The 25015-nt window shown below is 57.5% G+C and overlaps 1 protein-coding gene across 4 annotated transcripts in view; it reads left to right on the top strand.

Annotated features, from left to right (window-relative positions):
• TSPAN9 (tetraspanin 9) overlaps positions 1–25015 on the top strand; it is a 191875-nt gene that overhangs the window by 99892 nt on the left and 66968 nt on the right. For 2 of the 4 annotated variants that reach the window (XM_086402390.1, XM_086402391.1), the window contains exon 3: positions 15870–15949. The exons of 1 other annotated variant lie outside the window; for it this stretch is intronic. In XM_086402390.1, the coding sequence (XP_086258516.1) occupies positions 15887–15949 (63 nt within the window). In that variant the 5' untranslated portion in view covers positions 15870–15886. Of the gene's footprint in view, positions 1–15117; positions 15950–25015 lie in introns of those variants that run through there. One more of the 4 variants, XM_086402389.1, reaches the window with a different exon arrangement.

The raw sequence follows: 25015 nt of genomic DNA, 5'->3' as shown, positions 1-25015 counted from the left end.
AGCTGCCTGGCGACTGTGTTCAAGCAGAAGGTGAAGGCTGTTTGTGTGTGTGTGTTGGGGGGTGTCTCCTCAGGGGATTTCTTTGGAGGGGAGGAGAGTAGACATAAGCAAGTAACTCTTCTGTGGGCTCTCTGGATCTTTTGAAAATCCTCGGGGAAGGTGGACTCTATCCCCTTTTTGCATACAGGAAGACTGCAGCTCTAGGGACTACATATCTTGCTCAGAGTCACAGTCACTGAGAGACAGAGTCAGGCAGTCTGGGTCTTCTGAGCGCCCCCCTTCCCCATGTGCCCTTCCTGCTATCCCCCCCTGCCTCCCGCCCCCCAGCAGGCTGTCTGTGCTTCCTTCCACCTGCTCTGCCCTGCTCCTTTCTGGACCGGACAGGCTCCAGAGCTCCAGACGGGGGCTGGCATCCTGGCTGCTGGAGACGTGTCACCACAGCCAGTGTGCATGTGTGTGAGCGTGTGCTTGTATGCACATGTGTGTGCTTGTGTGCATGTGTGCCTGTGCGCGTGTGTGTTGTGGAGGCCCTGAGGGTGGTATGAAGGCTTCGGGGCTGTGTGTGATGTGGGGTGAGCAGGCTGGAGTTGCCGGCACTGTGGGGCTGGTGGAGAAGGCGGTGAGACCGTGAAGGGCAGGTGTCTGCCCTGTTCCTCGCTCCTCCCCCCACCCTAGCCCCCTCCCTCTAGGTCTCCCATCCTTTCTGAGAGGTGGGCCAGGGCAGCAGTTTAGAGAAATTAATTACTCAGTTAATTCACTCAGCTCAGACAGGCTTTCAGCTGGAGGGGGGCGGGTGTGCCCTACCGATGGAAGGAGGAAACTGCTAGTTGACCACTTCTGGTTTCTGATGGGGGCAGGGGGTTGGGAGCACCCAGGTGCTCAGGCTTCCCCGGGCCCGTGGCTTTGGTCTTGCCTTGTGGGCGAGCTGTCCTCTATTCCCTTTTTTCTCTCCCTGGGCTTTTCTTCCCTCTCCTTTCTCCCCCCGACCCTTTTTTTCTGTTGGCATGAGATGCCTCCAGGAGAGCCAGCTGGGCCAAATTTCCAGACTCTGTTCATTCATTCAACAAGCACTCGTTGGGGGGTCCCTGGCTCAGGACTGGACATGGAGGAAGCCGAGGGGCGCGGCGAGAATCTGTGTGCCCTGCTCTCCTGAGGCTGACAGTCCACTGGCCGAGGCACGACCTGCCCACGCGGCTGGCCGGGCTGAGTCAGCGAGGCCACGTGACAGGGGGACCGTGAGGAGGGGGATGGTAACTGGGCCACCGGCCTGAGGAGCCCCCAGGCTCCTAGAACTGGGGCAGGCTGGTGAGAGCCGAGCCAGGCGTGCAGCACCACCCCCACCCCCTCGCCCCCCGCCCCCCTCAAGGCGGGGATCGCAGTGGATTCACGGTCAGGGCTCGTGGAGGACAGATTGAAAGCCATCTCTGGAGGGGTGCAGGGAGCCCTGGGCCTCTGTGCTGTGTGGCTGGGTGGCCAAGGGCCTGCCCAAGGGCTGATGATACGGCACGAGGGGGAGGGGCTGCCGGCAGTGACTTCATTCTGTCATTCTGCACCCCCCATCCCCCTTCTTCAGGCGCGTCTGTGAGGATGGGCTCAGCTGACAGAGTGGTTTTGGCAGCTCTGTCCTGCCGGAGGGGGAGAGTTTGGCCCGCGTGCCTCCCCCAGCTGGGGTGACTTCAGATTACGGACTGAAATGTCTCAGCCACTTTGGTGATCGTGTGCAGATGTCTCTTCAGGGAACGCACCGAACTGGGCTGTGGGGGGCCTCGTTACCCCCCAGAGCCTCCAGTTCTGGAAAATTTCCTGGAGGTGGGGGGGACCCCAGTGGTTGCCTGGGTAGTGAGTCCAGTTAACCACCTTCTCAAGGGGAGGGGCCGGTCACAGAGGAGGTTATCATAGTAAGTGCCTCCAGAAATTCCGATTTTGGTACCAGACATCCAAGGACTCTGAGTGGGGGACTGGACAGCTCGCTGAGGGGACGTGGGGCTGGATGGGTGGTATGAGGCCCTTAGTGCGGGTCACTTTGCCTTCCACACGACGCTGTCTCTGACCTGACTTTGGGGAGAGTCACTTGTATGAAGTCCCTTTCAGCAAGGAATGTTTTAATCTTCTGTCGATGCAGGCTGCTGCCATTGCTTTTTTAGTTATAATAGAAATATTCAGGAAGAGTCTGAAAGGACAGAGGCCAGGGGAAGGGGCTGCCAGGGGAGAGGAGGAGGAGTGGGCCCAATGGTCTCTGAAGACCCAGAGCTTCTGGAAATCTTCCTCCAACAAGAAAATTCAAGGAATTTCCCACTTCCTCCCCCAATGCAGGTGGTGAGTCTGTTTCTTTAAGGTGTGGGTGGCTGGATCCATCTCGAGGTGGACGGGAGCAAGGAGCTAGGTCACAGAGCTCCCTAATTACAGCACCTTCTGGGTCTCCTTCCCTCCTCTCTGGCTCTGATGTTGCTTCAACGGAGCAATTAGAGCCGGAGGATGTGGCCAGCGCCCCAGACGTGTGACCTCTCCTGCCCTGGGCTTGCCGATGTCCTGCGGCGGAGGCTGGGGGTGGGAAGAGCTCGCCCCGGGGTTTCTGTTCTGTACGCGGCTTCTCAAGTAAGGCAGCTCCTGGTTGCTGGATGTCCTATGGAGGAGGGTGGGTTAGAGCTGGGCCTCCATGTTGCACAACTTCAGGGGACCCTTTTCCCAGAGAACACAGGTGTAAACGCCCCCGTGGAGTTAGTTGGGTGGTGACCACCCTCCTTGGAAGGGCCACAGCTTGGGGCGCCCCGGTCTCCTCACTGAACTCTCTTGATTCCTTCGTTCCATGTTTTTTTTTTTTTTTTAATTTTCTTTGCTGTACTGTGTCTTTGTTACTGCATGGGCTTTTTTCTAGATGTGGTGAGCGGGGGCTGCTCTCCTTTGCGGTGCTTGGGCTTCTCACTGTGATGGCTTCTCTTGCTGCAAAGCACAGACTCTAGGGCGTGTGGGCTTCCGTAGTTGCTGCTCCCGGACTCTGGAGCACAGGCTCAGTAGTTGTGGGGCATGGGCTTAGTTGCCTCTTAGCATGTGGCATCTTCTGGGATCAGGGCTCGAACCCGTGTCTCCTGCATTGGCAGGCGGATTCTTTACCACTGAGCCACCAGTTGAAGCCCAGTCCCGTGGTCTTTATCGTCAGGCTTGGTGCCCCATGGGGCTGGCAGAAATGTACTTAGTAGCGTTGATACTGATACCAGCTGTCAAGACTGGGTTGTCTCTCTCGCGCTTCCATCCCATGTGGTTGAGAATACATTTAGAAGTAACCATTTGGTCAACAAGGGTTTGTTGAGTGTGGTTGTGAGCCAAGACTGAGCGGCCGCTGGGGAGACCAAGGTGGAGAAGGGGCTGGGGGCTCGGGGTGAATGGTCCCCAGGTCTTCCGTCTACAATGTGGTCTGTCTTGCATCGCTGGGCCCCAGAGAGTGGGTGCAGCATGTTGGCATTTCTGGGGGCAGGCAGGGTGGGGCTAGCACTCATTCTGATGTGGAGACTCAGGGGTCACATTCAGCAGTGGAATCTGGGCGTGCCCGGGCAGCCCTGGACTCACTTTCTCACGGCTGGTGCTTTCGAGGGTGTGGACGGGAGTTTCCAGTCCCTCCTGGAGGGGTTGTGGTCACAGAAGATGCCCAGCCCTCTCGGAGCTCCCCAGGTCAGCGCTCCTCCGTGAGTTAGCAGCCCCTGCCTCCTCCCCAGGCCGCCAGCCTGCCCGAGCAGTGTGCTTCAGCTGGGCCGTGGAGCTTAAAATAGCCGGTGAGCTGGCCGCTGTGCGTGTGGGGCACCCGCCGAGGCGGGATGGGGCAGCTGCCTGGATTTGGGGCATCAGTGGCTCTAACCCGTGGGTGGACAGTGCTCTTTGGGGGCGTCTCCTGATCGATCGCAAGGCTGGGGGTTCAGGTGTGGCAGGTACAGAGTGGGAAGCAGGGAGTTTGTCTTTCCTGAGACGTTTTAGGGAAGGCCTCGGACCAGACCACAGGGCCTCCCACTGCAGGGTCAGAGGGTGTCAGACCTGGCGTCCTCTTTGGCCCTGACCCTCAGTACTGCTCAGAGTTAGCCACGTGGGGGTCCCATGCAGCCTAAATGAGAAAAGGAGATGCAGGGGTGGGGTGCCAGGTCAAGGACACCTTGAGTCCCAGCCAGGTGGACACTGACCACTGGGCCCCTCGCTCCCCACCTGCCTCCTCTTGGGTTTGGCAGACGCCTCCTCTGGCCTTACCTTTACTCTCCACATGTGTACTGGATACCTGCCATGTGTAAGGGACTTCCCTTGTGGCTCAGTGGTAAAAGAATCTGCCTGCAAATGCAGGAGACACAGGAGATGTAGGTTCAGAAGATCCCCTGGAAGAGGAAATGGCAGCCCACTCCAGTATCCTTGCCTGGAGAATCCCATGGACAGAGGAACCTTGTGGGCTACAGTCCACGGGTCACAAAGAGTCGGATGACGGAGCATGCATGCACTTGCATCTGTCATGTGTAAAGCTGCTCTTGGCCGTGGGAAAACAGCAATTCATGAAACCCAGCAAACCCCTGCCCTCGTGAAGCTTAGTTCTGGTGGGGAAGAGAGATCGTAAACCATCAGTTAATAAAGCAAACTGCGCTGAATGATGGGTTTGAGTGCTGTGGAAAGAGCAGGGCCTGGTGATGCTGGGCACGCTGGGGAGGTACGGAGCTCAGCAGGCAGCCCTTGGGCAGGTGGCAGCTGTGAAGGAGGTGGGAGCTGGTCAAGGAGACACCTGGGTGAGGAGTGTCCAGAGGAGAGAACAGCCAGTGTAAAGGCCCTCCCGTGAGAAGCAGCAGGAAGGACCGAGTGGACGGAGTGGAGGGAGGAGGGAGATGGACGTGTGTGTGTCGATTGAGAAAATACTGTGAGATCTTTGTCTTTTACTCTTCGAGAGATGGGCGCCTTTAGAGGGTTTGGAGCAGAGCGGGGACCTGGCCTGACTTACCTTAGCAGTAATAGTGAAAGTAGCTCGGTTGCGTACGACTCTGCAGGACCCCATGGACCGTAGCCCACGAGGCTCCTCTGTCCGTGGGATTCTCCAGGCAAGAATACTGGGGTGGGTAGCCATTCCCTTCTCCAGGGATCTTCCCAACCCAGGGATTGAACCTGGGTCTCCTGCACTGCAGGCGGATTCTTTACCATCTGAGCCCCTAGGGAATCAATCCACAAGCCTGCCTTACCTAAGAGGGTCACCAGAGTCCAGGAGCCAATGTCCATGGTCTTTCTGGGTCATTAGGCCACCTGTGGGGGATCCCAGGACCCTCCCCATGACGTGTCCACTCCTGTCCCCACCCTGACATGTGACTTCTCCTGGGAGGATGAGCAGGGTGCTGGCTTCTTCTTGCCTTGGAGTTTCCCCTGGATGGAGGGAGCTGGGCTGTTGCAGGGCTTGGCCAAAGCCTGCTGTCCCAGTGGTCAAGAGCCTGGTAGTAAATAAGCAGGAACATTGCCACTTATTTGTCACACCATGAGTGGCTTGAAACTGGCCACGGGGGAATATTTACACCAGGGAAGGTGGTGAGTACCACAGATCTGGGCTTTGCCCCAGAGAGCTGGCTGTTAGACGTGGACAGCCCACCCTGGTCATCATCCCTACTCTACCATGGCCGAGGTCTTGGGGGTCGGGGCCTGTGCCTCTGTCATTGGCACCTGCCCCTGGTTCCTGCTCTGTGAGGTCAGAGCATGGGGACACGTTGACTGGGGTTGACACAGAGTGGAGCTGGGGTGTTGGCGTGTTCCCCAGGATTTCCAGAATGTGTCCCATGTCGACTGGGGGTGGGGAGGGGGGCTGGCTCTTGTTCTGGCTGGGTGGTCCTAGAGCCTGAGGGCCCCCCCCACCCGACTTCTTTCCTCCCTCTGTGCGTGAGGGATGGCTCCATGTCTGCCTCCATACATAGGAGCAGGGTCCAGCCCTGGGACTGGGCAAACCACTTGGCATAAGGAGAGATCTCTGTTAGGAGTGAGGAGCCCTTTGCTCGGGGCCGCGGGCTGGCATTTCCTCCGGCAGCAGGTGGGGGAGGGGACAAGCAGGTGTGCCCTGGCGCCTGGCCCGACGGGGACATGGAAGTGCCCCTTGGGGCGGGAGCCTGGGGGTGAGTGACACGCAGTCACCCAGATGCTTCAGGCCTCGCGGAGCCCAGCCACATTCTCTGAGCTCCAGCCTGGACATCTGAGCTCTCCAGGGTTCAGGAGGTGACCAAAGCTGGCTGGTGACCCCAGAGAGGGCCTCCGGGGAGAGACATGGTGGTGAGCTATCAAGATGAGCACCCACGGGAGAGGCTGAGGGCAGAGGTAGGGGGTGTCTGATGCACGGGTCGAGGTGAGTAGACGTCGGGAAGGCGGGGCGGTGGGCTGGAGGGCTGCATGCATTGTGTGAGGGTTGAACGAGTCTGGGTCTGCATCGCATGCAGCTAGGTTACGACTGGAATTACCGTCTGCTGGAGCAACCCTAGACATTGCTGAAAGGACTCTCCTGAGGGTTTCAGGAGCCCGGACGGCAGACTAGAGTGTGTGGTCTGTGACCGTCTTCACCTCAAGCACTCTGAGATGAGAGACATGCCTCCAGGTCTGGGGTGGACCAGATACTTCTCTGAGGCCCCCTGGGCGGGCGGCACCCTAAACGGCGGCCGCCTGGACTCAGGGAAGCCTGAGTGGGCATAGGGGAGGGAGCCTCACCGTACAGAGTGGCCGGTGATCCAGAGACCACGTGGCTTCAGGCCCTGAGACCTCTGAGTCTTCAGACAGCCCAGTTCTCCCCAACAGGAATGCCCTAGTGGGGCTTCCTCACCACTCCCACCCTGTGCCTCTTGTTCCCTTCGGCCGGGAGTGGAGGATGTGTGTGTGTGTGTGTGTGCAGGCTCCGCTCCCCTGTGGCTTCAGAGCAGGCAGGGGCCCGGCCTCTGTCCCTTCTCCGTCTTCTTGAGAGCATCTCTGTGCTGTCTGCTCCTCCTGCAGTGGTTTTGTGCTCAGTGCAGGGGGAGGGGGGCAGCAGCTCCTGAATTGGGGGAGGGTCCCAGCCACGTGAGCCCCCCCTGCCAAGGCCGGCCCCTAGGTCAGAGAGCCCATCGTCCCGGCCGGCTGGCCAGTCAATGCCCTCCATGGAGCGGTTTAGGAATATTGGATTTGCTGGGTCAGGAAATTCCACTGGTGCATGGCAGTAGCCTCGGGGTTTCACCACACTGCCCCGTGCCTGCGGCCCAGTCTTATCTCACCTCCGGGAGCCGCCTGCCCTCCGTGATAAGTGCTCATTACTGGTGCTCCTGGCTCTGGGCGTCCAGGTGGGGCTGGCATGGTGAGTGCCCACCGCGCACAGCAGGCCCTCCTCAGGGGGACCTGACTGGGATGCTTGGTTGGACTTGGGGCGCTCGTTTGGGACTCGCCTGGAGAAAAGGGCCTGAGAGCCCAGGGTGGGCAGCTCTCTGGTGGGCCCCCAGCCTGCGCCCCAACCCTGTAAGCCTGCTCAGAGAGGAGGCATGGCAGCGCCCCCTACCCACACTAAGGCAGGGCCCATCCTTCTGTCATCTTGCTCCAGGCCCCCAGGAGGCCTGCCCTCTCCCTGCGTGTGTTCAGCGGTGATTTCACAGCTCCTGAGTGCTGGGCCCTGGCTCTGGGGTACAAAGACGATGGACGAGCCTCGCCCTCCAGGGCTCCAGGTCTGGGGCCAGATGGCACTGAGCGGGCAGCTCGGTGAGGGGCAGGGGATGGACCCAGGTGCCTTGGTGCTCTGATCGCGGACCTCAGCCTGGCTGTGGACGTGGGCAGGTGGGCAGGGGAGGGAGGTGCCAAGACTGGGGGTGGGGAAGACCGGGGAGGTTTGTCCTGGTGGGAATTTAGCTAAGTGGATTCTGGGGATGGAGGGGGAATGGGCAGGAGTGGGGAGCACTGGCATCTGGAGTTGTTTCTGCTCCACCCCCGCTGCTCTTTGTAGTTCACATCCCATGAAGCCTCATTTCTGCTGGGACGTCCTGATGGTCTTCTCTCTCTGGCTTCGCCAGCCTTTGCCCACCAAGATGCTTTTCCTCCTGCCCTGACCTGTCCTGAATGAGAAGCGGGTTGGGTCCCACGTCACTGGGTGGGGAGGTTTCAGGGCTGGCAAGAGCCTTAGAGAAGCAACCAGTGCAGACTTCCTGCCCTGCAGTTGAGGAACCAGAGGTCACGCAGGTAACCGGCGTCCTGAAGCTGTGCTCCTCAGGTGGGGACCCAGGAAGCCCTTCCCGGTGGTGCTGTCACCCAGCCCCGCGAAGCCCTGCTTTGAGCGCTTCCTTGTTCATCATCGCTCAGTGGTCCCGCTGCTAGTTAGGCATTGTCCGGGATACAGCCCCTGCTGCCCTGGGGCTTCTGGTCAGGTCGGAGACCTGGACAGCAGACTCACCCAAGTAAACATGTGCTTCCAAGCCAACAAAGTGCTGCAAGGGAGGGAAGGGGGGCTCTGAGGATTCAGGCTTTAATTCAGATGGCAGGGGCGGGGAGGAGGCAGAAACCCGGAAGGGACTGTTGTGAAGAACTCGCAAGAGCTCAGGGACGAGAAGCAAGGCGTGTCCTCAGGCGGTGGGTTGAGGAAGAGCATTCCAGGCAAAGGGACCGCCAACGCCAAAGTCCCTGAGGAGGGTGGGCTCCGAGGGTTCGCTGGCGGGAGCCCGGTGGGCTGGAGTGAGGGGCGGGGCCAGGCTTGCCAGACCTCTGAGGTCGCTTTAGGATTGTGGATTGTGGTAGAAAAGTAGAATAACAAATACATGTGCACATGTGTGCGCGTGCACACGCACACACACACACACACACGACCACAATATCAGCAAAACAGAAGGCACTAAAGGGCCATAAGAGGGCAGGGTGAATGAGAAGATGGGGTGACTGTTCCCTGGAGAAAGGGTAGGAAGGAGAATCCTCCATGAGCTGTGAGGGAGCTGGCCCAGGGCGGTGCCCGTGGAGCCAGTGAGAAGAAGGTGGCTCCTCAGATGGACTCGTGTTTGATTGGAGGTGGGGCACCGACAGCAGGGAGTTGGGATGGATCCTGGGCTCCGGCGTGAGCGCTGGGATGTGTGTTTAGGCCGTTTATTGAGAAGTGCTGCCAGGGGCACCAGGCAGAGGCGAGGTGAGTCCCAAGGAGCTTGAGAGATTGGAGTTGCCCTCGTGACAGCCGCTGGGGGATGCCAAGCACAGGGGTTGGGTACGCATGCTCGGGGCTCAGAAGACAGGTGAGGGCCAGGTAAACCCTTAGGAAGACCCACCAGCACCTGCCCTTAGAATCTGAGCCAAAGAACACTTTATATTGATTATGTGTTGTCTTGTATCTTTCTCTGTTCAGTCACCTCTTGATCAACTGGGGACTGGGACCATAGCTACTGTAAGAATTATGGTCGTTGATCCAAATGAGAGTGCCTCATTGACCTTTCATTTGGATCAACGAGCATAATTCTTATAGTAGCTACAGTGCCTCATTGACCTTTGGAGAAGGCAATGGCACCCCACTCCAGTACTCTTGCCTGGAGAATCCCATGGACGGAGGAGCCTGGTGGGCTGCAGTCCATGGGGTCACGAAGAGTTGGACACGACTGAGCGACTCCCCTTTCACTTTTCACTGTCATGCATTGGAGAAGGAAATGGCAACCCACTTCAGTGTTCTTGCCTGGAGAATCCCAGGGACGGGGGAGCCTGGTGGGCTGCCATCTATGGGGTCACACAGAGTCGGACACGAGTGAAGTGACTTAGCAACAGCAGCAGCATTGACCTTTAGTTCCTTTCTACCCCAACCCTTTACCATCACCATGGTCCTTCGTGAATCCTAGCCAAGTCTGGTGACTCTTGACCCTGGAGCTATTTAATTTCTACAGCAAATAGGAGGCCTCGTCCCCCTCCCTCTCTGCCTCTGCCCCACCCTGGACCCTCCTCACCTCTCCCTACTGGGTGAACCTTCCTGTGAACATCCTGGGATGTGGCCCCTGCTAGGGGCCTCTCCATCCTTCCTTCGACCTCTGTCTTTCTTTTGAACATTCGTGGAGGTAAGGTTGGTTTATGACGTGTAAGTTGCACCTGTACCACATGGTATTTTGACTTCTGTGTGCTCTGCGGCTGCTCGCCACCAAGAGCGTGGTTTCCATGCGTCACCACGCAGCTGACCCCCTCCCACACCCCCATAGCCTTGTTCTGTTCTCTGCGTCTGTGGCTTGTTTTGTTCTGTTTATTTGTTTGATATCCCCCATATGAGTGAGATCACATGGTATTTGTCTTTCTCGCTTTGACTTGTCTCACTTAACCCGTGAGGTCCTTCTGTGTTGTCATTAATGGCAGGGCCTGTTTCACGGCTGAGTTGTGTCCCATTGTATACACATCTTTTTTTTTTTTAACCTTTTATTTTAAATTGGGGTATAGCCGATTGACAATGTTGTGACAGTTTCAGGTGAAGAGCGAAGGGACTCAGCCATACATATGCATGTATCCATTCTCCCCCAAACTCCCCTCCCATCCAGGCTGCCACATAGCATTGAACGGAGTTCTCTGTGTTTTACAGTAAGTCCTTGTTGGTTATCCATTTTAAATTTAGCCATGTGTACATGTCCACCCCCAATTCCCTAACCATCTCTTCCCCTCATCCTTCGCCCGGCAACCAGAAGTTTGTTCTTCAAGTCTGTGAATCTTTTTCTGTTTTGTAAGTTCATTTGTATCGTGACTTTTTAGATTCTACGTACCCCACATCTTTTTTATCTGTTCATCTATCCATCCTTCTTTCCTTCTGACACCATCTATCCATAAACAATTTGCTTAGCAATATATTGCTGAAGATGATCTCAATTCTGGAGTTTAAAAAATTGAGGTGAGGGGAGTAAGTCCCCCTTCTCCTCTGAGGGCAGCCCCTCTGGATGGCAAGTGCTCCCTGCCTCACCTAAATTCTGGTGTGGCCGCCTTATCTGAGCCTCAGAGGTCCAGGATACCTCATGAGCCACACATTGTCAGATACAGAGACCTCAGTGCAGGCCCAGAGGGAGTCTATGTAGCCCGTCAGCTCTGATGTGTGCAGGTGGGCAAGAGCCCAGAGGCCTGAGAAGTGCAAGGAGAGGCCAAGAACTTGGTGTTCACTCTGAAGCCCTCACCTCCCCAGCTGCTGGGGATTTCATGTAGCAGAGATTTCACGTATTCACGTCTCTTCCTCCCTCTGGGAATTCTGTACCTGCTTCACTTTTTGTCATTGTTGTTTAATAATAAAAGAAAAAAAGGCAGCTCTGCCTTGTTCACATGCTCCGAGATCCTCAAGGGCAGTCTGTACCTTCCGGCTCTCCTGAGCCCGGCAAGTCGATGAGGACCTGGAAGGGGGGATGCTGTCTCCCATCACCTTCTCTCTCCAGTGTTCCCTCTGTGCCTGAAGTCCAAGAAACTGAGTCAGCACAGCACCTGGCCTTGCCTTCCCACTCTGCTGCCAGGCCCGGTTCCTAGGGCCCCGAGTCTGTGCCATGCCCCGCTGCTTGGGAAGCCCCGAGATGAAGCCCAGACTCCCCGTGTGCTGTGTGAGGCCTCACAGGTAGCTCACTGTGATGCACCCCCAGGCTCTGTCTCCTCGCTGCCCCGGAGGGTCCCTAACCATGCCCTGCCTGGTCCCTGCCTCGCCTGCCCCGGCCGGCCCTTCTCCAAACTGTGCCGCGCTCACTCTGCACGCTATGGCTCCTGCACGCTCGGTCACTCTGCTGTGCCTGGGCTTCTCCGGGGATGCTCTGGAGCGGGGTGGAAGGCTGGTCTGTTCACTGCATCTCGAACTCCTTCGGGCCTATGGCCACGTCTCACCTTTGTCTCTCTGAGTGTCCCTGGGCGTCCTGGCCGCGACGAGCTGTTTATTATGGATGCGTGGTCTTTTCGTGGTTATGGAGGACAAAGCCGATAGCTGAAACTGCCTTTCCGTGGCTCCTCTCCGGCTTTTCCAGAGCTGCTTCCTTTCAGGGACTCGCTTCCTGTCTTGCAGACTGCCTTCTCCCTGCACCCCTTCCTCTTCTAGCCCTCCATAAGATCATGCAGGGCTGATCTAACAGGTTTCTCCAGCTGTATGATCTCTCTTGCATCAAAGAAGTGATGTGGTGAGAAAGAAGTGCAGCTGAGAGCCTTCTGGAGCTGGTCCAGGCTGAAATGGACAAGAGGTGTTAGCCAGTCCAGTCGGGTGGCTGTGGGGTCCATCAGAGTTAACTGGACATCTGCCCCCCACGTGTACACAGCACCCGCAGGCCCGGTGTGCCCAAGCAGGGGACGGCAGCCAGGGGCTCCCCTTTGCTGACCGTGAGTCCAGCAGCACTGCCCTGACCAGCCCCCTCCCCTTTGCCCCTTACTCAGCTCCTTCTGCTAATGACCTTTCACCAGGCTCCATGTTATGCTTTTATTATTTTTTTAAAATTTATTTGGCTGCACCGGGTCTTAGTTGTGGCATGGAACTCTTATTAATAGTTGCAGCTCTTAGTAATAGTTGGATCTAATTCCTAGACCAAGGATCAAACCTGGGTCCTCTGCATTGGGAACTTGACTCATAGCCACGGGACCACCAGGGAAGTCCCATCCCTGTTATGCTTTTAGGTTCTGTCTGTTAGACTGGCAGATGCCTAAGGGTAGGAGCTGGGTTTAGAGCTCAAGGGAGTAAAGAGCATGGGCTTTGAAAGCATCATTTCCTTAACTGTAAAGTGAGGTGATAACCATCTCGATCCTGCGGGCTTGTCTGAGGATTCTGTGGGTGATTGGGGCTGACGCTTGGTGCCTGGGATATACTGGGGACTTGTATATCGGAGTTGCAGTTATTCTTCTGATCATGACTAAGTTGCATGCCCTCGTGGAACCTCACTGAGGCTTTGTGGGTCAGCCGATGACTGGGACTTCAGTGCCCTTTTGACGAGCAAGGCCAGGAGGGAGCAGAGCAGAGCTCTGGTTACACCGGACAGCCCCTCCTCCTCTCCTACCTGCCTGTGGTCCTGCACCCCTGGCCCCCCTGCTCCCCCGCAGGGTGTCAGTTGCTGAGGAAATAGTTACTGGCAGGAATCCATGTATAATCGGAAATGAGTGTGGAATAGTCCAGGACAGTGTAAGTTGGGGAGAAGAACAAGTTGAAAGGAAATTAGAAGGCAGAGAGGGCCAGCCTGGGGGCCCTGACTTACTCCAAATGCCCATCCCAAGACTAGCGATGACAGCCCCTGGACAGCATTCGCGTTGTCAGATGGTTCTCACACTGGCCCACTCCTCTAGGACGTGGGCTCTGCAAACCCCAGTTTAAAAAGGAGGAGATGGCACCTCAGAGAAGTGAACTACCTCACCCTGATCACATACTAAAGTCTCAGCTCAGAGTGAAAAATAGGTTTCTCCAGCTGGTATGATCTCTCCTGCATCAAAGAAGTGATGTGGTGAGAATGAAGTGCAGCTGAGAGCCCTCCGGAGCTAGTCCAGGCTGAAGCGGACAAGAGGCGTTAGCTAGTCCAGTCGGGTGGCCGTGGCGTCTATCAGAGTTAACCGGACGTCTGCCCCCAACGTGTGCACAGCACCCATGGGACCGCAGTGCCCAACCGGGGGATGGCAAGTTGCCATGGCTGTGACGCACACTGGGCTCCGTTTCTGCGTTGCCACGTGCGTGGGGAAGGGGCTGGGAAGAGTGGCACCCCTGCCGGTCCCTTTAAAGAAGCTTAGGTGCCCTCAGAATAAGTGGCTGCACCCCGGAATGCTGGCCTGCCTCCAGTCCCGAGACGCAGACTCAGCAGCCTAGGGCCCTGCGGAACATCTGTGATGAGGGTCTGGTCGGAATGAATGTCCCCCTCGGCCACAGCCGCATGGTAGCTCTGTTCCTGCCCGCCGTCTTGGTGATTGAGGTCCTTCTGTCTTCCTGGCTGGATCTTGTGTACCTGAAGGGCAGGAGCCGCACACCTCATGCATTTCCCCCTGGGCGCTCAGCACAGAGCAGGTGTGGAGTAAATGTCTGATGCGATCCGGGGAGGACATGGCACACTCACACCGCAGCCAGCTACCCTACGCAGCGCCTCCCGGCGACCAGGCGCGGTGTTGGGCGTGGGATACAGGGCTGGGGTGCTCTGGGGCTCTCTCACCCTCTGGCTGGTGGCGAAAAGAGAGATGCCCTTCCCCCCCCCACCCCGTCTTCTGGTTCTATTTGCCAACTGGGCAGTGCAGACCTCCGCGCGAGCCCGGGGTGCAGCTGGTGTTTCGCGGTAGGATGCAGGGCTCCTGGATGCTCCCAAGTCCTCGGCCAGAGCATTCTTGGTGCTGCGCCTTGGGCATCCGGTAGCCCCCGCGCACCCCGGTGTCACCCTGGGCGAGGAAGGATTCGGAGGGGCAAGGCAGGACCCTACCTGGGCCGTCTACTCTTCTCAGCCGGATGGGGGTCTTGCCCGGAGCGCGGGGCAGGGGAGGGAGGGTGGGTGGGTGCGAGGAGCTTGCGCAGCTGCAGGAGCCTCCGGAGCCGCGGGTGCGCGCGCGCGTGCGCGGAGGGGGGCGGGGCGGGCGGCGCGGGTCGCCGGCGCCTTTCCCACACCTCGCGCCTCCCCTGCGGTCCCCCTCTCCCCGCGCGCCCCAGCCAGACCCACGTGTGCAGACGCGCCAGCCTCTGTGTGTGTGTGCAGCCCGCAGACCGTGTGCCCAGCTCGGAAAGGCCCCGTGGACACAGGGGGCGGCGGACAGCTCGACTGTGGCCGCGCTTCTGTCCCCTCCAGTCCTCCCCAGCACTTTCCTCTGGTTCCCTTGGATCGTGGTTCCTCCAGCCGTTGCCCTCCCCTCCCGCTCCCTTTTCTCCCCTGGAAGAGGCCAGCGCCTTGCAATGAAGGTTCTGGTTCACCCCGGCTCCGGAGCCCTTGACATTTAGCTGGGCTCGCGGCGCACTGGTGTAGGCACCCGGCAGAACGCTAATCCCATTAAAGCCGTGGTGTCATCGGGGAGGGGGGCTGCCCCCCTGCAGGCCTGGCGCTCATTGGCCGAATGCAAACCAGGGGGCGGGGCCGAGGGCCGGGGAGGGGGCTCCGGCGATTTCAGAGTCGGGAGTCGGGAGTCGGGCAGGGATTTCACAGGGGGAGCCCAGCGGTGGTTGCAGCTGCGGCGGATCCCTCGTCACTAGCCGCCGCGCGCGCTCCCGGCAGCCCAGGGCCCCGGGGTAGCTCCGCAAAGTCGCTGGGCGAGAGGAGGCGGGCTCTCGCAAAGTGGCCGGGCCGGGCTGAGACTGAGAGAGGTGTGCCCCGGAGCCCGAGCCCGGCGCCCCGGTGCCTCGCGCGGAGCGGCGGTGCAGCGCCTGGGAGGCGAGCTGACGTTTGGGATCGAGAAATACAATCGCAGCCTCTTCAGAGGCGCTAAGTTACGCCGGCCAGCCGGCGCCCAGGGAGCGCGCGTGCAGCCAAGCCGCGCCGCAGAGCCCTCCCGGGCCGGCCGGTGGGGAGCGGGGCCCCGACCCCCCCCACCTCACCCCCAACAACCCCCACCCCGGCCCCAGCGCGGAGTCCGGCCGGCGGCGCTCCCGGGGACTGAGCCGGGGCGTGCGAGGCTCCTCCGACCAGCTCGCAGCCCCGCGCCCTTCTCGGGCGCCCCTCCCGTGCCACTCCGGGAGCGATGCCCCCCGCCCCCCGCGCCCGCCGGGAGCGACGCGAGCATGGAGAAGTCGAGTAGCGAGGATTCTTCGATCCACCGGAGTCCATCTTTGGACAGCAAAGACTCGGACTTTGCCAAGCCGTCCACCTCGGGCCGCCCGTTCGGCCGCGGCTTCACGGCCGGCGCCTTCTACGGCACCGCGGGCTCCCGCGGCCAGAGCCACGCCGAGGCCGGCGTGAAGACCGACAAGTACAATGCGCCCAAAGGCAGCAAGTACGTGGTGTTTTACCTGGACCTGTCCTTTGTTTTCCTCCTAGAATTTAAGAAGTGCAACATGGCCAGGGGCTGCCTGTGCTGCCTCAAGTACATGATGTTCCTCTTCAATTTGATATTCTGGGTAAGTCCTTCCGAGTGTCTCGCCTGCCTTGGCCTCTCCTCTTTGCTTAAGCACATACCCTCTACCCACTCCGAGCAGCATGGCCCTGCTCTCTGCACAGTGGTAAGTGGGTCTTAAAACACAGTTCCCCTCCCTCTCTCATACATCTTTCTCTCTCCTTGGTGGCTGAATGGACACTGCAACTCTTCCAGGAGAGACTTGTTCTACTCCTAGGAGGCTGCTGAAGTTTGCCGCCACCTCCTGCACCCCACCCCCGTCCCCAAGAAACCCCTGCCTCCAACTGGGTCCTGTGCAGAAATAGGTGTGGGGGTCGGAATTTTTAACAGCTGTGACCTTGAGTTGAATTCAGGCAGAAGTGCAGATGGTTTTCCGAGTTTCTTCTTATATTCCTCCTGCATGTCGTAGAACACAGTCTGCAGCATTTTATGGGCATGAGGTCCGCTAGTGGAGGAGGTCATGCCCCTCCCCCCTCCTTCCAGTGAATCCCAGGAAAAGCTGTGGGGCCCCTGTCCCAGGTCAAGGGGGCCTCTGAGTGGCCTGCAGCTCTGCCCAACATGCCCCACCCCCCAGGGAGTTGGGGCTTGCGGGGAGAAGGAGGATGTGGGAGGGGTGCTGCCATCGGGTGGCGGCAGCTGCTTTTGAGGGATTGCAGTGGACTGGGCAGCGAGCGGGCCAAACATGTGCTCTGACCATGCAACCCGGAGACTGGAAGGGACAAAGGGCGTGCCCCATCCTTGGTGAGAGATGATGTTCCAGGGGAGGTGTCAGTGGGTGGGGCGGCTCGGAATTGTTCTCCATCTGCTGTTCTCCTTCCTTCCCTGTGTGCATGAGAAATATCTGTACTAGTTTGGCGAATCTGAAAACTTCTTACATTCATATCTGGTTCTTCCTTCAGCCCAACTTCTGCCTTCGCCTTTTTCCTCCAGAGCCCAGATGTATGTAGTCAGCACAGATGTTTGGCTCTGCCCCAGGGCTGTCCTTCTGCCTCCTGGAGGCTGTCAGCGGCCCAGGGTCCAGGAGAAGTCCCTGGGGCGGGGGGGGGGGGGTGGAGGGAAGGGGAGTCATTCAGTGCAGTGGGCTGGGCGCAGTGTGCTTTGGTGTTCAAGAGTTTGTGTGAACTGACCCACTTGAACTGAAAAACTTTTGTGGGTGTGTAGGATTGGGCAGGGTGAGTTTTCTCAGACAGGGCGCACTCAGGCTAGGGCAGGAAGAAGCCTGGCCTCCGGGCTTGGTTCTGCATTAGCTCTTCGTGTGACCTTGGGCAAGTCATTTCATCCCCAAGGACTGGTTTCCTTTGCAGTCCAGTGGGGGTGGGCAGTCATGATAGTTTCCCTCACAGCCTCACCTCCTTAGTTACGGGATGTCCCGCCTGCTTGCCTTCACTCTGGGGAGGGAGCCCCCGTCTCTTCTCAGGAACCTGCTCTGAGACGATCTGAGTAGGATTTCCCCAGACACCTCCATGGCCTGGGGTCCTCTGGCCACGGCTGTAAGATGTTACCTGCCCCGTGGTGAGGGGAGACTGGGGCAGATCCATGGGAATGTCAGGAATGATTCTGGGGCTGCCTTTGGGCAGCTGCTGCTGGTCCTCTGGCTCATCTGCCAGCATCAGTGTCAGTCAGGCACCCATGTGTATTTCTCTGGTGCCTGCGGATTTGCACGAATGCGGCCCATTCACTGTGCATGGCTTCCCTCTCTGCCCTTGTTCATGGTCTCAACCTCCCTTTCTGCCTTTCTGCCTATGCCCCTCTCTTGCTAGAAAGACCCTCATGGGATGCTCCCTGCCCTGGCCAGTACCTCCCACTCAGCTGTGCTCCTCCCCACCCCCACCCCGCCACCTTCTGGCCAGAGTAGGTATGACTGTTTCTTCATTTCTCCAAGAATTTAGGGACCTTGGCCCTGCACGTAGAAGGCACTATTAATAGTTAGGTGTTTGTGGGTGAATGGACGAAGGATCAGCGCACAAAATTCAAACGTGGGGTAGGGGTTCCCACGTCCCACTTGAGGGGGAGGAGAAGTCAGTTCTCAAACTTGTCAGTGGTGCAGGCTCTCCTAGTTGCTTAGCTGTAGGGTGACAACAGACTTTCAATCCCAAGAACGAGCCGGTCGGCGGAATGGCCTTCCCTTTTGGCTATAGTGAGAAAACTTCTCCTGTTAAGAAAGCACCTCCCACCTGTCTTTTACCAGGCAAGAAGTCACTCTCTCCTAGTCTTTTCTGGCTACTTAGTATTTTCAGATTTCTCAAGACATGCTATGGGCTGGGAAAAATTTGAAGTCTTAGAGACCCAGTTCTTTCATGCTAGTAGCGTATGAGACGATGACATAAGGCCCGGACCTTAGGAGAGATGGAAAATCAGCACAAGAGACAAGAGGCTTGTGTGTGTGTGACCGTTGTGGGCACTGCGTTTCTTGGGAGGGGGAAGAGCAGGTGCGGCCAGGATTTGGGCTGGTGGTCCCTGTGCTCCAGTGCGGCAGGGGCTTCCTGCGGGAGGTGCTTGGGGGTCCGAGATGGGGGGAGCCATGGAGGGAAGAGCCAAATCCGGAGAGAAGGATCCGAGGCGGGTGGGGTTGTTGACGAGGCAGGACCCCTGGAGAGCCCTCCTGGAAAGCACAGCCGGGAGTGAGAGGGTGGGGGCCAGGAGGCCAGCGGTCAGAGCCGAGCCCTCGGGGACCCAGAGAGATTGTCAGGAATTGTGTAGCATCCGCTCTCTAGTCTCCCGGCTCACATCCCCAAAGGAGGCTTTTCTTTCTAAGGAGGCGTTAGAGTTGAACCTGAGGCCTGCAGTCCATATATAGAGATCTTCCCACAGATCCTGAAGCTTACCTGGTCCTTCTCCAGACCTGCCTCTTGTCTCTACACCCCCTGCCTCAGGGGAGCCCCCCGGGGAAGAGTCCCACTGCCGGGAGGGGTGCAGCCTTCTTGCACTGCAGCCCCTCTGGCAGGCCTGAGTGGGCTCAGTTCCTGGCCACTGGGTGGAGCTTCTGGGGTGCTGGTATTGGTGAGGGCCGGGGTGACATCACCGGGGGCAGGATGGAGGCGGAGCCCTGGGGCTGGCACCGCCTCCTTCTCTTCCCCAGGAAAGGGCAGGTGCCTTGCGGGCTGCTGGGCGCCTGCCTGGGCGGAGGAGGGGGTGGTGTTCAGGTCTGCCCCTGGCACCACGGACTAGAGCCAGCTGGTGCTAGCCAGGTTGGCGCCCGGGGCTGCATTTCTGAGGTCCTGATATAGATGTTGGGGTAGAGGTCAGCCTGCCTGAATGAAGCTCATCTCCTCTGGGCCTGCATACACCCTGCCCAGATCCTCGGGGCCAAAGAGAAGGCTGGCTTCAAGGTGGACAGGAAGTGAGCTGGGCAGACGTTTCCCCGACCTGAGGGGCCCTTCCACCAGTCCTCCGGCCACAGCAGTCAGCCCCATCTCACCGGCCTCCTGGACCATCTGGTGGAGTTCTCCAGGCAGAGATCAGGTGTATTTAAGCCCCTCCAGGAGGGCACAAAAGGCTCAGGGTTTTTAACTCTGAGTACAGGGGGAGCTCCGAGTGCTGGGGGCCTCTGTCCCCTTCTTGGGGTGGCACGTTGTGACCCCAGCCCAGTTCCCCCCAACCTGTACTGAGTTCCTATCTTGTATGGAAGAGGGGGTGCTGGTGGTAGAGCTGGGGGTGCTATCATAATTGCTTCTCGGGATCATGGTCACTTTTCACGTGGCTGGAAGAGCTGTCCCATAGCTTTAAATCATGCCTGGCAGAGTGGTGACATTCTGGCCCCTTTGGCAAGTCTGTCCCTTGTGGATTGCTTCCTTAATAAAGGCCAATTACCCAAGGGTGCCTGCCGGAGCAGGAGGAAGGCTGGTGCAGGGCTGGGTCGGGTGGGGGTGGTGCCCTGATTAACCTCTCCTATGTGGGGGCAGGGCTCTAGCTTGGCCTCCCCTCAGGCTGTCCACTTGCCCTCTGGGTGCGGGCAGCTTGATCTCAGCTCTCCAGTCACCTCGGGGGCACGTATTCGGTACTGGCTTGGTTGCCAGTGGATGCCGTGGCTGCCCCGTGGTCCATGACGCCCGGGACAAGGTCTGTGCACAGTGCGCGTGGGGTGGCCTGGGTGTCCTGAGTTTGTGGGCTGCCTTCTCTCGGGGAAGGCGGGGGTGGGCTCTGAGGGGTCAGCACAGAATCCAAGCAGGACATACAGGCCAAGCTGGGCAGCAACAGGCATAGAGAGGCTCCCCGCCCCGTACCCTGGGGCTCCCGGCCTGCTCCCCGCAGGGCAGCTCCACGTGGATCCTCGGGGTGGGTTGGGTGGGGGAGGGGGGCAGACGCCCGGAGCCCCGGGCACGTGGCCGCGAGGGGATGCCGGCTGTGTTCGCTTCCTTTCCAAAGCATTAAAAATTAAACTTCCTTGTCTTGATATCTATTTTTAAATCATGTCAGAGCCAGCATTGGTGTCAGTCAAGAGGGGGCGGGGAGGAGGAGGGTGGAGAAAGAGAGAGTCCCGCTGAAACGGGGAAAATGCTGTCGCCGTGGTGGGGAACGGCCCCAGGCCTGTCCCCCACTGTCCTTCGCTGCCCCGAAGGAGCACAGAAAAGGCGCCTCCATAGCCCTCCCCGGGGGACGGGGCCTCGCCCTGCCCTGCCTCCGTGCGCCCGGCTGCCCTTGGCTGAACTTGACGGCGGGCTCACTGGGCTGTGGGGTCTCAATCGAGCCCATGCACTCATGCCACAACTATTTCCTGAATGCCCGCTGCGTGCGCAGGGGCCTCCAGCGCTGGGGACCGGCTGACTGGGCTCATACAGGGCAGATCAGCTTTCCCGGCCAGGAAGTCGCGGCTGGAGAGGTCACCTGGCCTATCCTCTCCCCGGGGCACTTGGACACTGAGCGCCCCTCACCCTCCCTGGCATTCTGGGCTGGGGCAGCGGTGGCCCTGACCCTGCATCCATCCTGGGAGCCTGACTTAACCTGTGTCTCCCTTCTCCCATGTGGGGTGGTGGCTGTCTGACCCCCTCCCCAAAATGTCTGTGTCCATCAGAGACAAAGGCGAGAGAAAAACCTCCTGTTTCTTTTAAAGAGTGCCCAAGTTTAGAAAAAAAGCATTAGTGAATTATGTCTTTTCTGTTTCTTCTGTGGAAAGGGCTGATCGGGTGTTCTGTGGCTAGTGTGCCCTGTGTGCGTTTATTGAGCACCTGCTGTAAGCCTGACAGAAGAGTCAGGCAATTGCAGTTCTGGGCAGTAAGTCTCCATAGCGCTTCTTAAAAAAGAAAAAAGTGAAAGTCGTTCAGTTGTGTCTGACTCTTTGTGACCCCATGGACTGTAGCCTGCCACACTCCCTCTGTCCATGGAATTCTCCAGGCAAGAATACTGGAGTGGGTTGCCATTTCCTTCTCCAGGGGATCTTCCTGACCCATGGATTGAACTGGGGTCTCCTGCACTGTAGGCAGATTCTTTACCATCTGAGCTACAATGACCCAGGAATTAATACTGCTTAATAGCAACAAGATACAGAGAGGACAGGGACAGCTGGGTTTTGAAGGATGAATAGGAGTTTGCTGGATAGATGAGGATGAGGCCAGGGAGAAGGGTGATCCAGACAGAGTCTCCAGCACATGTGAAATGGGCTTAACACAGGAGACAATGGGTAATAACAGCCTGGACGGGGCCAGGAGAGCGTAGCTTCCTGGGCTTGTGAGTGGCTGGGGTTCTTTGGTTTGGCGCCAGGGCTCTGTGGAGAGTGGTGTTTTGCTTTCTGGGCAGCGGCCACCGTGACAGGTCTTGCTGTGCCACTCAGGCTGCAAGCTGTTGCCGTGGGTAATCCAGCTTAGGAGCCGCCTGCCGCTCCCCTCCGGCTGCGATGTGCCTGCTCACTTGGTCCCAGTTAGGAAGCTTTGAGGCGGAGGTAAACCCGTCAGGCAGAGTTAAGTCTTCTGAGCCATTGTCCCTGTTCACATTTGAAAGCTAATCTGCCGGCAGGAGCGGCGGGGGGTTGGGACTGGGACGTTAAAAATGGCACGTGGTGGGGAGGGTGAGGGCTGTCACCCCCAGCTTGTCCTCCTCCAGCCCTGGGACCTCAGGGGACCTGAAATCTCCTGTAACAGCGTCAGTCCATGCTTCCATTTGGGTGGGCTCTGCCGTCTTCTCCTTTGGGTCCTGGCAGGCCTCCTGAGAGCCTGGAGGAGCCCTTGGAAATGGACTGTAGCCCACCAGGCTCCTCTGCCCATGGGATTCTCTAGGCAAGGATACTGGAGTGGGTAGCTATTCCCTTCTCCAGGGAATCTTCCTGACTGAGGGATCAAACCTGACCCAAGGATCAACCCTGGGTCTTCTGCACTGTCAGCAGATTCTTTACCGTCTGAGCCATCAGGGAAGCCCCTGGAAAGGCAGGCTGTGGGGTTCAAATCCTCAGGCAGCTCAGTACCATGTAGGAGGCGTGCTAGGGTGATTGCCTTCAGGGGCTTCCTGTCCACTCCAGGGCTCTTCCCTAGGGTTATGGGTTCAAGTCACCCAGGCAGCTTTGTACAGATACCCTGCCCTTCGACCTGTGACCTACTGACTCAGAGTCCCCAGGAACGAGGCCTGTGTGGCTGGGGTCTCCTGCCCCTCCTGCTGCCTGGGTTTCCCCACATGTGACAGCATCACCTGTCCTGTGGGGCTGTCCCGGGGCCCAGGTGCGGCAGTGTGTGCCTTGTCCAGGTCCGCTTCGTAGAGAGATGCGGGAATGCTGGACTCGGTGACCGGTGGGTGCTGGTGGTGTCACCATCCTCCTGCAGTGAGAGCACGGCCCCCCAGGGAGCCTCCCCACAGTGAGTCAGGTGTGCAGGGCTGGTGTGACAGTGCTGGGCAGGGCTTTGGGGCCTGGACAGAGCCCCAGATGTCTCGTTAGGCTGGGCAGAGTTCTGGATATCCTCTGCTCTCAGGCATATGGGGTAGAAATGGGAATGGAGGATAGGGTGGAAGGCAGCGGTAGAGGGCAGGGGTGTCAGAGCTCAGGCCTGCGGCTGCCCTGCCTCACTGCACCCTTCCCTCTGACTCCGGTCGGACCATACCTTCCCCTGCCTCCCTTTGTCCCTGGTGCTGTAAATCGGGCCGACTGGGCCAGCAGTCACATAGCGGGGTCTCATGGCCCTCTGCCCTGGGTGCTCCAAGGGCAGGTCATGGCCGCTGGTGCACTCAGGGTTGGGCTGTGCTGGGCAGCTTGGCCGGAACCTGAGCTGACAAGAGACGCCAGGCGTTTGGGCTTCCCCCAGGTCACTTTACTAATCAAAAAAAACCGTCACTTAAAACTTTGAAAATGTGTAATATAGCATATCTAAATTCATATAGTTTGAAAATGTATATGACGAACATGTGCCCACCGTGTAGTTCAGGGATCATCATCTGTGAAGTCTCTGTGGTCCTGTGGACCCGTGAAGTCTCTGTGGTCCTCCCTGGGCCCTAGACCCAGCACCCTCCCTGGAGAGAACCATTCTCCTGACAGTTTGCGTTAAGTGTATCTCTTTATAGTTTGTCTGCATGTATAGGCATCCTTAAACACCGCCGCGTCGTTTGGCTGGCTTGTTTTTAAACTTGTCAGAGATGGAAGCCTTCTGAACTTTGAAGAAGGTCAGCGTTACACTTATCGATCCATCCATGTTGATGTGTGTCATAAGAGCGTCTGTGTTTTCGCTGCTCCGGAGGGTTCTGTTGTGTGAGTGTGCGGCGGTGTGTTCTTCTGGTGGTGACATTGGGTTATTTCCTTCTTTGCAAACACGCTTCTGGGAGCATTCTTAAACAAGCCTCGTGGTGCACATGTGCAGGAGTGTCTCTAGGGCAGCGCTTCCAAAAATACCCCTGAAGGAGCAGCTCTTTTCCTTCCAGTGCTCGGATGGCCGTGTCCTGTGTGACTGGTAGCCAGCTGCAGTCACAGGTGACCCCCTGCATTCCTGAGCTCATTGATTGTGTGCAGGAATGTTCCGGCTTTGTCAAATGGCTGTAAAGTTCCTCAGTGTCGAGCAGGTCCAAGGACCCCACTTGGAGAACTGCTTCAGGGAACACAGCAAGGATTGGCATTGCTCAAATTTAGGATACTTGCATCTCCACTGTATCAGAGAATGCCAGATTGTTTTCCAAAGTGGAAGCATCGGTTGACATTTCCCCCAGTGGAGTGGCAATTGTAAATGGAAAATTTGGGGCATTCTCCCATACAGTGGGTGTAAAATGCTGTGTTGTGTTTTAAATTTGCATTTCTCTGATTACTAGTGAATCTCTCTTCCTAGGTTTATCAGTCACTCTTCGCTGCGAATGCCTGCTGATGTTTTTGTTCATTTTCCTACTGAATTGTTTGCTACTTCCTACTAATATTCAGGTATTTTTATTTATGTTCTGGGTAATCATCTGTTGCCTTCTAAGTGTAGAACAAACACAATTTACAGCTTATCTTTTCACTTTCTTCACAGGTCTTTTGATAAACAAATTTTTTACATTAATGCAGTCAAACTTTTCAGTCTCTTTTCTTTGTGAGATTGTACGTTTTATGTATTATTTAGGAAATATATAACATCTCGGGGACATCTTTATGTCCCTGGTAATAGGACAGTGCTTGTCACAAGATAATAGGCACTCATAAATTTTTGAATGAATGATCCAAGGCGAGTCCCTGTGTTTATTTCTGAAAGCTTTAGTTTTCATACTTGAATGCTTTGTAGATCTGGAATGTATTTGTGTGTGATGTGAGCAGGGCTCCTATTCCTCTCCTCTTGTAACATCAGCTGTCTGAGCGCCCCCCTGCCCACACGCCAGGCCTCCCTTCCCCACCGATGGGTACCGTACAGCTTTCCCTGTGTTACACCGTCTCAATTCCCAACACTTTATGACAAGTCTCCATAAGTGGTAGGGCAAGTCTGCTCATCTTCTGCTTTTCAAGAATGTTTCTGCTGCTCTTTTTATTTAATATTTATTTTTATTTACTTCTTTGGCTGTGCTGGGTCTTAGTTGCAGCACACAAGATCTTAGATCTACTTTGAGGCATGTGGGATCTTTAAATACGGCATGTGGGATCTAATTCCCTGGCCAGGGATCAAACCTGGGCCCCCTGTGTTGAGAGTACAGAGTCTTA

Source organism: Bos grunniens, chromosome 5 (assembly GCF_055505025.1).
Source record: "Bos grunniens cultivar Pamir isolate PY7600 chromosome 5, Bosgru_T2T1.0, whole genome shotgun sequence".
NCBI classification, from domain to species: Eukaryota; Metazoa; Chordata; class Mammalia; order Artiodactyla; family Bovidae; genus Bos; species Bos grunniens.
The sequence above is the reverse complement of the archived record's forward strand: the minus strand, read 5'-3'. Positions and strand labels throughout refer to the sequence as shown.